A 12,394-nucleotide genomic window follows, 5' to 3' on the forward strand; every position below is an offset into this window, starting at 1 on the left:
TCCACGGCCGCGCAGCCACTCGCTCAGCGCTGCGGCTCGCCTACCGCGCTCAGGCGGGCACCAGAGGAGACCTGCGCGCATTAGCCCTCCGGTATATGCAAGAGGGAAACGAGACAGACACGCGAACCGCCAGCAGCGTCTCTACCCGGACCTGCGCTATCAGATGGACGACGAAAGGGGATCGGATCTGTACCCGCGGCCAAAGTCCTCCTCCCTCTCGCCCCGGGCTGCCGCACGCAGCCGCTGCCTCGGGCCAAGCCCTTCGCGCTGACCCAGGAAGCGAGAGAGAGGCGGCGAGCCCGGCACAGCCCGGCGGCGGCCCCGGGGCGGGCGGGGGGGACGGGGCACCAGCGCAGCGGCGGCCGAGAGCGGCAGCGAGCCGCCGCCAGCCGCAGGGCTCCCCGGAGCGCGGCGGGACCCCGCCGGGCCCCGGGGCCGCCCCAGGCGCGCGGGTCCGTGAGGGGAGCGCGAAACGGGCGGGGGGAGGGAAGAGGGGACCGTTGCTCCAACGGCCGGCCCCTCCCCTCCGGCAGGGCCGGTAGCGGCAGGTGACAGAGCCGCGTCCCCCCCTCCCGGCGGGTCACTCACAGCTTCAGGCTGGCGTAGGCCGCCGCTGCCGCCGTTTCTGCCGCCGCCGCCGCCATTCGTTCCCCTCCGGCTGTCTCCGGCTGCCGCCGGCTCCGCTCCGCGTCGCTCCCTCTCCCTCCGACCCGGCCGCTCCCTCCCTTCCAGACTGACGCGGCCCCCGGCCTTGAGGGACGGGACGCCGCACAGGACAAACCTACTCAGGCACGTTAGCGAGCGCTACAGGGCGGGGCACTATCTATGGAGGAAGGGGGAGGGCCTGGGCTGACTCGTCGGCCCCGCGATTGGCTGAGCCACCGCGCTCTAACCCCGCCCCCGGCGCGCCGGGGGCCACCAGGGCACCGCGAAACGGCGACGCGTAACCGGGGGCGGGTGGGGCGGAGCCGTTCGAACGAAGCCGGTGGAGATTGGCCAGAGCGCGGGTGGGGCGGTAAGCCACGCCCCAGGAGAGTCGCTGGGAGGGGTGTCGGCGGGGAGGTGGCATTGGATTGGCTGACCTCCGACCGGCGGCCCCGCCTCCAGGCGAGATCTGTGGTGAAGTGCGTGTGGGCAGGAGTGTAACTTTGAGCAGGGCCAGTGGCGCAATGGATAACGCGTCTGACTACGGATCAGAAGATTCTAGGTTCGACTCCTGGCTGGCTCGGCGGCTCATTTTTTTCCGTCCTGACCCCTCGCTCTTTTTTTTCCCCTCCAGAACTCCAGCCCGAGGGTGCTGTCCGAACCCCCTCCGCTCCTGGGCAGCACCCCGACTCCTGCACAGACCCACCCCGGCCACCCTTACGCCCCCAATGTCGGGGTCTGCCAGGTGCAGGGGCCTCCAAAAGCACCCCGGGGTTGGGTGCCATTACAGGGGCTCGTACCCTTGGCAGCCCTTCCACCATAGGCACCACCTCGGGGACGGCTGCTGCAGGGGAGGCTGGTGCCCACTTGGGCGCCCTGTCTGGGCTGGGGGGGGGAGCCCAGGTCTCGGGGTTTGGCACGGAGCAGGCCTGGGGCACCTCCTGGCCAATTTCCCACTGGATCCAGCCCTCTGAGTATCATCCCCCAGTTTTGGGCAGCTTCTTGCCTCAAGAAGGGTGAACCCCAAAGTATAATTACAGTTACTCCTATTTATTCCCTTCATTTTAGCTGATAGCTCCGTGCTGCTGTGGTGCTGCGGTGCTGCTTGGCCAGCAATACTTAAGCATCCCATCTTCAGACATGAGGCGTCATGGTCGCTGATAGCAGTGAAGCCTATGGGGCACCATGTGGCTGCCTGCCTCCCAGAGCCATGGGAACTCTCCCCAAAACCCTCTAAGGAACCCATCCCCACCAACGCTGCAAAGGAGACCCCCATGCTGGGATTGGAGCCTGCTCCCACCCATAGCACATCCCTCCCCAGCTCCTCACCCTGGGTCCTGGGTCTCCCCGGAGGGACGCCTGAGCAGGATGGCCTCCAATGGGGCTGCAGCAAATACCAACCGCCTGCAAAGGACTGGAAATCCCCAGTGAACGCCACTGAGGAGGTTCCGCCTGCCAGTCCCTGCTTCAGCTACTGAGGCAGGAGGAGAGGAGTAAGGCAGAGGTTGGGAAACCATCATTTCACAGCGTAACTCCCTCCCCGTGGACTCCAAGCAATGACAATTGTCGTAATTTTAGGAAAGACTTGACGCTGAGCATTGCTTTACGATATTGTCTTTAATCACTGAAATCACAACAGGCCAGTGGCTTCGCCCCCACTGCCAGCCTTCATTCTTTATAAATATGTAACAGCACAGAAGAAAAGAGGGCTGTGTTCACAGGTGGCTAAGGTTAGTTACACCAGCACAAATCCTAAAATACTCTCTCCCGGAGTTGAGCTTTGAAGGAAACATAAACAAAATAATTAGTACCGTTCAGTATCGTTAGCCAGGCTCTGGATTTGCTTTCCGGATACAGAAAGCCACAGCCTGCGTGTGTGCACCTGGGTCCCCGTCTGGCCGTGCACCGCAGACCTGCTGCGTGGGGACGAGGGTCGGTGCCAGCAGGGCTGGGAACTGCAGCCCAGTCATCCTTCCACCAGGGCCACGGGGCATCCCTGTCGTTTGCCTTCAGGGGCTCTACGCCATGTATATTCACATGGGGACAGTTTCTTCCCGTGTTTCATCTCATCTTAGCAGGCTACTGATACATATTGCCACGTGAGCTTCTGGCTGCCCTGGAAGAAAGCAGGGTGAGGATTTTTATTGCTCAGAAAAGCTTAATTTTGCTTCTCCTTAGGAAAAGGGTGGGTGAGCAGCTCCAGGCTCTGTCTGGGCTTATGGCAGGAAGATGTCTGCCCAGTCGACTCCGGTAAGTATACCTAGTGCCACTGCAGCCAGCGAGCAGCAGGACGCAGAAACGGAAAAGAAAAATCAACGCACAAATGCTGTGCGATGAAAGAGGCAAAGCCCCTCCCAGCTTCTCCCAGTGACGCAGGCACTCAGCCTCAGAGGATGGGGGAAAAGGGACGTGCATCTGGCCATAGCCCTTCCCTGCCTGCAGGTACTGACTCCAGAGGTGTTTCCCCAGCGATGAAGCCTGGGTCAACTTGTCCTTACATTCATGCACAGAAAGTTGCTCAAAATGCATCTACAAACACTTGGCATGGGCACGGAGGTGTGAAAGGCAGGTCTCTCACAGGCAGCACATGCCGCACGTCCATGTGCACAGACACGACAGCACACACCACCCCAAAAGCGAACACAGAGCACGCAGCCGAGGCCGACATGAGAGAAGTGCAGTCCAGACCAGTCTACGCAGGTGCGCTACCCCTCAAAACCCCCTCTAATAAATGTCCAGGAATACAATAAACAAAAGCGAATCCCCTCCGTGCCATCTTCTCCCCTGCTCTCTGTAATCACCTGCCCTCTTTTCCTGACAGCTACTGTATTTTTTAAGTCACATCCTTCTTTCTCCATGCACCCCCACTGCTTCAGTACATATTTTTGTTTATTGAACAAAAAAGTTGGCAGTCCATTTCAGCAATCATTTCAAGGCAACTTTCACACTGCCGCAGATTCATCCTCAGGTATGTCTCGTCTGTAATAAAATCACTCTGCCCTTGATCCAACACCGACCTACGCACACACATTGATTTTCATGTACGTGGGCAGCCTTATTGGTTTCAGTGGGACTGCCTGCGCACTTGAAGTTCAATGCAGATGGAGTCCTTCATGTGATTTTCTTAGCAACAGCAGCGGAGTACAAAGCTGCTGCTGCATCGACCAGTAGCAGGCTGATATTCAGGTAATTTGGAGGATCAGGTCAAAGTGTTCAAGTAAGGATGGAGAGCGTGTGTCAATTTTCCTTTAAGCAAGGACCTGGTTTTGCTGTTGCTGAAATAATAAAGTGGTAAAATTTCCAGGCAAGTGCAAAATAGGGACTAAATTCATTAGGAAGCGTGCACCTGCGATTCTCCCCAGGGCTGTGAACTCACAGGAGAGAGAGGTGAAGGTCACAGCAGCACTTACGAACAGACCCAAATACTGAAATTCAGGGATGCCAAATAGTTGCCCAGTGCTAAAAATCAGCACAAGGAGAAAGCATAGGAAAATATTTACTTTTTTCTCTCAGCAGCCAAAGATAACCCTTTTTTTTGAACGGCCAGCCAGATCCATACCAGCTCTTATGAGCCCAGTTCCCCCTTTTCAAGGCTGCCATAGCACACCTGATGGTGATGAAACTCCATTTCCAGACCAAGGAGCTATTTACTTTGTAGTAAAAAGATCTACAAAAAATCATTTAAACCCTGAAAGACTGGGAAAATATTTTAAAAGCCCCCAAATGAAACTCAGAAAGTGAAGAGCCACAGACCTTGTCAAAGGCTCCTCACGAGGGTGTTTGAAACTGCTGTTCCCTGTGTTTAACATCAGGGCAGTTTCCTAAATCACTTTGATCACAGATGTTTCTTACACTTTAAATTACACAAAAATGTCTGCTTCTTCTATAACTGGGGCTTTTCCCTGGCTTTTATGCAAAAATCCCTATTTAAATGAGTTTCTGTATTCTAAACAATAGAAATTAACAGCATGATCTGAATGAAAAAATCTATTAAGCTCTGGTTCCTGAAAGCAAGTCTCAGGGAATTCACTTCAATAACTATTTGCATGAGAGTTACTCATTACCAGCACAACGGGACTTCCAAGGGTCCCTTACCCTAAAACCAGTCAGAAGACCACGCTGGGAGAGGAATTAAGACTAACTTTTCATAGCATGTTTCAGCATCTTAATAAATACAAAGACAACAAGGTTCACGTGAACAGCAAAACCCAATGCATATCAGCCAGGAGATAGGCAGAATTTAACACCTTTTCTGAAATACTTCTGCAGAGGATGCAAAGCCTCGCACCTCCAGCTCTAGAGCTACCTGCCTGCCCGTTTTTCCCTTTGGGGGAGCTGCCTGAAGGCAGGCAGTGAGGGCTTGCAGCATCACAGATGCCTGGTGGTGGGGCAGGAGGAGGAGAAGCCTCCCCTGTGCAGGATGCCCCTGCCTCCCTGCCCCAGACCCACGGTCAGGCAGCTGCAGAGCCGGGGACACGCTGGGGACAATCAACAGGGACTCAAAAGACACCCACAGCCTAGGAGAAATAATAATGAGCTTAAACGAATTCAAACTCCCCAAAAAAAAAGCGGTGCAAGTCAGCACACATAGGGGAGCAGGGCAATGCAGGAGATGCTTTAGCTTCAAACCCACAAACTCACGTGCTCCATTTTCAATAGCTTCACATTGTCGTTTCTAGCTCTTCATAAAGGAGAGCATTGGCACTTAATAATTTATACGGGACCTCAAAACTGAAAGTAGGGCAGCCTTCATTTCCCCAGTGCTGAGGGATATGGGATGGCTGACAGGAGTAACAAGACACTGTGTCAGAGCAGAGGCCAAACTTCCCAGTGATGCAAAGGAGGCTCCTGCACGACAGCTTGCCACAAACAGGCTGCTCAAAGCTCTCCATGAAGGAAAATTGTCCTTCTCCCCCTCCCCTTCTTTCCTGCTTATTTTGGGGTTGTGGGGAAGGCTGCAAGAGTGAGACAGTAGTTTAAACTGCAGCTTAAAAAGAAAGTATCGGTCCCACTAGTGTTTTCAGATCTTTCCAAAACGAAGGCCAGAAAATGTGCGTGAGGAGTTGCTCTAAAAATCAAGAGCTAGCACAAGCATGAGCCACATAGCAGCTGGTTTCTCAGAGACAGAGCAACAGATTACCAAGGCTGGTGTTTCCAGCTCACTTCCAGAAGCCACTTTGATATCTCACTGCCTTCACTGCCAAAGGAAGCTGAGGGAGGGGAACCACCTGCCCAGAACTACCTGAATTATTTACCAGGGACATCAGCTGGCATTACTTCCCACCTCAGTCCCTTCAGACAGTCCTAAGATCACAGTCACACCTTGAAACCCCCCCACCCCGGGCCTAGCTGTGCTGCAGGACACAAGCCGATGCGATGCACTGGGGTGAGAGCACTACGGGATCTGCCCTGGCTATTTTGCTGCCCCTGATCCATACTGCGTGGATACAGCACCAGTTATATTTTGTGTCAGCTCCCATCCCTTTGCTATCCAGCATTTGGAGGCTAAATTTAAGGCTCCAGGGAGCTCACATATTTGGGGTCAATTTACCTTCGCTAAAATCACAGGTAAAACTCTCTGAAGACAGATATATGCCCCAGAGCCATGTATACTGCAGTGGGAAAGCCTCCCCGCTTGAGCTTTCAGTCACTCACTGAGGGGCTGCATGGCCCCAGGAGAAAGGGCACTGCAGAGCCAAGCTACACCAAAGCTGGAGCTCCGGATGGTTTCCACTGCAGGACTGACCTCCAGCCGCATGCTGCCATCCCCATCCAGAAGAGCAGCAGCAACAGGCGGAGGCGCTTACAGCTGGATGGGGCAGAAGGCTGGATGGTCTGTTGGTTCGATGAAACTCCATGCCAAAACCACCAAGCTCCCGAGGCTCGGGCAGCTTCGGATGTTCACATTTCAGCCGCGGCAAACTGATACAGATGTGTAGGAGGGTGCTAACAGGCCACTGGTCTCCATTTGTTTTACAGCAGATGCTTGTACCTGTTTAATACTTAGCACAGCAACTTGCACCACTCAAAACGGAGGCCCATGGTATTTATTAGCATGGGCAGAGACAGGCAGCTTGCTGCTACCTGGCACCTGTGCTGCTCCAGATGGGTACACGAGGCAGTCTGACTACATGGTGTGAAGTTCAAGCACCTATCTAGCTACATCCATGCTACTGGAAAAGAGGTTTGGTTGAACCATAGTGGGTTCTCAGCACAGGCTCATTTCAGGAGTCCCAGTGCCACTGCTCAGCTAATTTACTGTAGTTTCCTCACTACAAAGATCTTCAAGAATGTTATCTCATCCTCTACCAATCAGAACCAAATTTACATCTTTAGCACAGATACATGAGGATTTAACTAGTTTACCACACAGTATGTTGGAAAGGGTAGCTAAGATCCCCAACTGCATCTGAGGATTTAAATTAGGAGCTTTTTCTTGAACAAAAACTTTGTACCTGTACACGAGGGGCTGCACAGCTTTGGTACCTACAGAACATGCACTGCAGGCACACCTATCATATATGTAACACATACTGGAGGAGCAGATTTCTTTTTGACTATAAAGCAGGGGGGGTCAAAGAGAAACGATTTGCCTTTCTGCTTTCTCAGCAGAACAGAAAGTAAGGGCCAAACTCTCTAACCCCTTGCTCAGATAAGCTCTTGTTATTCATGGGAGCAAATCTGTTTATACCAACATACTCATCTGAGTACAGGTTGTGGAGCTGGGCTCTAAATCCCTGTGTAACAAAGCCTTCATAACAATCTTGAGTTTGCTCCCAGAGCTCTAAATAAACACCATTATGCAATGGCTTTGTGCTGGGTAAACACCATGGAAAGGAGTGGCCAGGCTGGGGGCTGAGCTGTGGGGACAAACTGGAAAACTCAGGCAAGTGTCTGTGTACGGAGAGCTTTTTTCCAAAGCGACCTCTGCAAGCAAGAATGAGGATGGATTTCCTCCGTGTCCACACTTTCAGCATCCCAACCTTTCCTTTCCAAATATGATCTGCTATTCAGACTCTGACAGAGCAGACCGGCCCCTGCGTATCACGCTGACACACAAGTCCGGGCCTCAAGTCATCGCAGTAGCTTAGCCTAGCTTGTCCCAGTTTTTCATTCTGTTTGAAATGGGATGTTGGCCTCCAGCTGCCAGCCAGCATGCCTGGTTTGTGCTTGGAGAGTTGGTGCTTTCACAGCCAGACTTGATACCAGAGTTCAGGGAATTAACTGGAAGGTCTGAGTGCACCATTTTGCACAGAACCCTTTCTTTTCTTTTCCTAAAGAATTAATAAAAAGAGAGTGTCTAAAAACTGGTATTAATAGGGTGATGTCCTTCAGGGAATCTGATGAAATGTGCTTGTCAGGAGACACTTAGTAGACTGACGGGATGTCCCTGGCAGGCAGGCAGGCAGGCACGCAGGCAAGCCAGCCTCTGGCTTTTTAATTGTGCATGGCACGATCTGAGTTCATAGGCATGACAGCAAATTGTGCTTTCACTGAAGAATCTTCCAAAATGAGCCAAGAGGAATCTCCAGACAGCAGAAAAAGGCACGTAAAAGTAAACCGATCAGTTTAGATAACACACCACATTCTTGGTCAAGTAGACATGGTTTGATACAGCCAGAACTCACAAGCATACAAACTCTGGGAATCCAGCAAAAGTCTCTCATATCCTTTTACAGGAACATTGCCGACTGGTGAAAAACATGCACAGGAAATGAACGGAGGGTGGGGAGAGGGACATCATATAACAAGTCTTCTGTCCCAGCTTTCCAATGTCGGCCACGCTGGCTAGTAGTGGTGCTGGTACGCAGCTGCTGGGGTTGTGCCGTTCTCTATGTGTTTCAGATGACAGGAGTGACAAAGTAAATGTTCATCTAGTGGATAACAGCGATGCCCGTCTTCGTCATTCAGTTCCATCCCACAGTCCTGCAAAGAGAGGCCGTGCAAATTATTAGAGCATGTGTTCATCTTCCAGTGTCAGCTGGTGTCTGGCTTCCAGGAAGGTGATTTTGTGACAAGGACTGAAGACACCCAGCCAACAGCTCCTTCCTAGTAAGTCCAACATGTGCCATGACAAGGAAAGCATCTGACACAGGCATTTTGAGGGGCAGCCTTGTACAAATTTGCCTTAAGCAGTTTTATTGAATAAGCTTTATCTTGTGGCGAGGTACAACCCTATGTATTTTAAACATCCTCGTGTCTCCTTACACTCTCAGGTAGGATTCACCTCTTCACATTACATTAATTGCAGTTGTACTGATGTGAAACTAGCCTGCTGAGTCAGGGCCTCTTTTCACTGCATTATGAGCACAATGAGAGAAGACATCTATTTATTTTAATTCACAGCGCAGAATTATGAAGGCTCTCTGGGAAGCCCTGCACGGAGACCAAACAGTGTTTAAGAGCTGGCATCTCTTGGGATTTTTTTGTGCAGCCATATCCTTTCTCCAGCCCCAATGATACATTCATTTTCCATGAGAGAAGGTAACTTACACCGCACAGGATCAGTCATCGCCTTAGCATTTTTGAACAATCTGACTCGGAAATCAGATACACTAATGCGATCTGGAGCTCAAGGCTTCTGAAACGCAGCAATAAACCTTACTAATTCACCACATTTCCTTCATTAACAAATAAACTGCCAAGTTTAAAAGTGTTAATGAACTCTTTGCCCATAACTCTATGGATAACAAATGAAATCACAGCTGAGACACATTGCTGCAAAAACTTTTGTCCTCAAACTGGAAATTTCTCAGCCACTGATAGAAAGGGTCGCACAATGTAAGGTTTGAATTGCTCATCTACTGCCATTGGAAGAGAGGAGATTTATTTCCATCTTAAAAGTAATAGTAGTTATCACTATTAAGTGCACACTCCCTGAGAAAGCTGCTGACCTACCTCGCAGTGATAACATTCCACATGGTAATCCTTGTCCATGGACACAACCCGAATGGTCTCATCAGACCCCTGTAAGCATTCAACCAAGAGAGAAATTACAAAGGATTACAGCAGGATCAGACACATGCACTCTGTAGATTGCTTCCTGCAACAATGTGAATGTTGAGGAAATGCATTTGGGCTGCTGGCTGGACACCACAAATAAATCCTGCCACCTGCAGTTACTTTTACAGTAAAGCTTCATCATCAACTGACTGCAGATATCCTCTAAAATGTAACACCAGAAATGTAAAATTCTCTCTGTTTAACAGTCACATCTATCTTGAATCACGCACTAATGATCTGGTAATTTCAATATATTACATTTCTCAGCATTTTAAATTGGCTTTGCCCAAGATTCATCTCCTCCAAGTTAATCCCAGAGGGGTCACACAGAGGTCATTCATGAGTGCCACCAGCATCTATTGACATGAAGGAAAGGTATCCTGAACATAAAACTAGAAGCAGTATAATCATGCAGGAGATGAAAAAAGCAGCCTGGCCCAGCAAGAATAAGCTTCATTATTGAGCAAAAGAAGGGTCACATCTCAAGAACAGCAGAGCTTAGGTCAAAAGGTTGCACTCCAGAGGAAGTGATCATCTCTCCCCATCCGCAAGGACATTCGTCTTGACACAGGGTCAAGTGTGAATGAGAGCAAGACCTGAGACACGATGCTCCCTCCCCCAAGGAGATATGGAATAAAAGGCTCTCACCTCAGAGGGCAGAATGGGAAGTCCACACGCTGCACACTTTGGAGCTAAAACTCTGGAAGAGCAACGAGAAATTGGCAAGTTATAGATCAACATAAAAAGAGAGGCCTGTATGTTCTCGGTGATAAGATGAAAAGCTACAGCTGTAAATAAATTATCCACAGGAAAGCTTTGCATCCTGAGATCATAAATTCATTTTAGCATTGTTTGTAAGTAATGTTTGGCACACGTTGCTGAATCAGGCAAAAAGAGACCTTACATTTTACACTTAGCGCCAGAAAAAACCTGTCCTGGTTTCGGCTGGGATAGAGTTAATTTTCTTCTTAGTAGCTGGTACAGTGTTGTGTTTTCGATTTAGTGTGAGAATAATATTGAGAACACACTGATGTTTTAGTTGTTGCTAAACAGCACTTATCCTAAGTCAAGGACTTTTCAGTTTCCCATGCTCTGCCAGCAAGCAGGTGTGCAAGAAGCTGGGAGGGAGCAGAGCCAGGGCAGCTGACCCGAACTGGCCAAAGGGCTATTCCATACAATAGAACATCATGCTCAGTATATAAACTGGGGGGAGTTGGCTGGGAGGGGCCGATTGCTGCTCGGGGACTGACTGGGCATCGGTCAGCGGGTGGTGAGCAATTGCATTGTGCATCACTTGTCTTTTCTGGGGTTTTATTTCTCTCTCTTTTTGTTATCTTCCTTTTCATTACTACTATTATTATTATTATTTTCTTTCAATTATTAAACTGTTCTTATCTTAATTCATGAGTTTTACTTTTTTTTTCTGATTCTCCTCCCTATCCCACCTGCAGGGGGAGGAGTGAGCGAGCGGCTGTGTGGTGCTTAGTTGGCGGCTGGGGTTAAACCACGACAAAACCCAAAACCCACTGTAAAATTCTTGGCTGATGCTGAGAGATTTGGAAGAGAGAACGAGGGGAAACTGAGCAGGACCATCCCCAGAAAAACACATCAAAAGAAGTGGCAGCCTCGGGGCAGAAAACCTCAGAGAAAATATCATGGGACTGTACAGTTCACTAAGGCCTTATAACACAACGTAACACAATAAATAAATAAATTAAATTGCAAGGAAATATGCATCATTTCAGAACAACGGTGGCACATGGAGGCAACTCTAATCTTGGCACAACATAGAACAGTTCCAGGGGCTGCCTGAGCAACACTTAATACTCTGCCTGCTCAGAAAATGGAGCAAGGAGCAAAGCAAGCCAGAAGGACACTCAAAATGTATGCAGCTCTAATATCGCAACTACCAGCTAAGAGCACAGCCATTTTATTTAACTGTCTATATGACAAGTGATTTTTTAAGTGGATTTATCAGTTGTTTAATTCAGAGCTGGATAAAAATTTTGCTTTGCAGGTTGAGTGGTAATTCTTTGAAAGTCAAACTCAGCCCTTCAACTACTCAAAAAAGTAACTGACGTTGATTCCCATAGGCATTCACAGTCTTACTTTAGAGCAGACTAATTTCTTACATCACTAAACACTTCATGAGCACTATTTCTCACTATCTCTGCTTTGCAGAAGGGGCAGCTGAAGCCCACGGGTTAAGTGACTTCCTCAGAGTTACACAGGAGTCAATGGCAGGACAAGAGGAGAGACAATGGGAATTTCTAGGGTCTAGCCCCATCCTCAAACTTCTAGCTTCTAACTCTGTCCCTATTTTACTAATCCACACTTCCTAACTAGCTGAAAAGCTAAATTAGAGGCTTGTTGATTGGAGCATCTCTGCTGTTTATTTTGTCCTTACTTGTGGTAATCTCTGACACAGTAGATTTTGTTTTCAGAGTCTACAGTGAATGGCACACCGTCCAGACACTCATTGCAGACCACGCATCGGAAGCAGCCTGGATGATATGATTTCCCTAGAGCCTGCAGGATCTGCAACAAACCAAGAGACAGGAAAAATGCATGTGAACAGCCAATAAAGGTGAAAATAATAAACACACAGCTTTACACCAGGTAATGCTGCACATTCATCAGTGGGACTGTGCCTTTTTTCAGGCACCTCATCTGAAAAATGAGTTAACAGGGATGGAAAGGGCAGCTGGAATGAATATATATCACCTGGTTCCAGAGAAATGAATTA

At 49.6% G+C, this 12,394-nt stretch overlaps 2 protein-coding genes and 1 non-coding gene across 6 annotated transcripts in view; 1 reads left to right on the forward strand and 2 right to left on the reverse strand.

The window, feature by feature from the left end:
- SACM1L (SAC1 like phosphatidylinositide phosphatase) overlaps nucleotides 1-692 on the reverse strand; it is a 30,406-nt gene extending 29,714 nt beyond the window's left edge. For all 3 annotated transcript variants that reach the window (XM_050891029.1, XM_050891030.1, XM_050891031.1), the window contains exon 1: nucleotides 589-692. In XM_050891029.1, coding sequence (XP_050746986.1) covers nucleotides 589-644 — 56 coding nt within the window. In that variant the 5' untranslated portion in view covers nucleotides 645-692. The remainder of the gene's footprint in view (nucleotides 1-588) is intronic.
- Nucleotides 693-1,155: 463 nt separating this feature from the next.
- On the forward strand, nucleotides 1,156-1,228 carry TRNAR-ACG (transfer RNA arginine (anticodon ACG)). Its single transcript has one exon. It is a non-coding gene; the product is annotated as a tRNA-Arg (tRNA).
- A 4,350-nt stretch (nucleotides 1,229-5,578) lies between these two features.
- The window catches only part of LIMD1 (LIM domain containing 1), a 32,668-nt gene continuing 25,852 nt past the window's right edge, over nucleotides 5,579-12,394 (reverse strand). For both annotated transcript variants that reach the window (XM_050892791.1, XM_050892790.1), the window contains 4 exons: nucleotides 12,056-12,186; nucleotides 10,297-10,348; nucleotides 9,544-9,612; nucleotides 5,579-8,571 (listed from right to left, as the gene is read on the reverse strand). In XM_050892791.1, the coding sequence (XP_050748748.1) occupies nucleotides 8,434-8,571; nucleotides 9,544-9,612; nucleotides 10,297-10,348; nucleotides 12,056-12,186 (390 nt within the window). In that variant the 3' untranslated portion in view covers nucleotides 5,579-8,433. The remainder of the gene's footprint in view (nucleotides 8,572-9,543; nucleotides 9,613-10,296; nucleotides 10,349-12,055; nucleotides 12,187-12,394) is intronic.

This window comes from Gymnogyps californianus, chromosome 2 (genome assembly GCF_018139145.2).
Source record: "Gymnogyps californianus isolate 813 chromosome 2, ASM1813914v2, whole genome shotgun sequence".
In the NCBI taxonomy this organism is placed as follows: domain Eukaryota; kingdom Metazoa; phylum Chordata; class Aves; order Accipitriformes; family Cathartidae; genus Gymnogyps; species Gymnogyps californianus.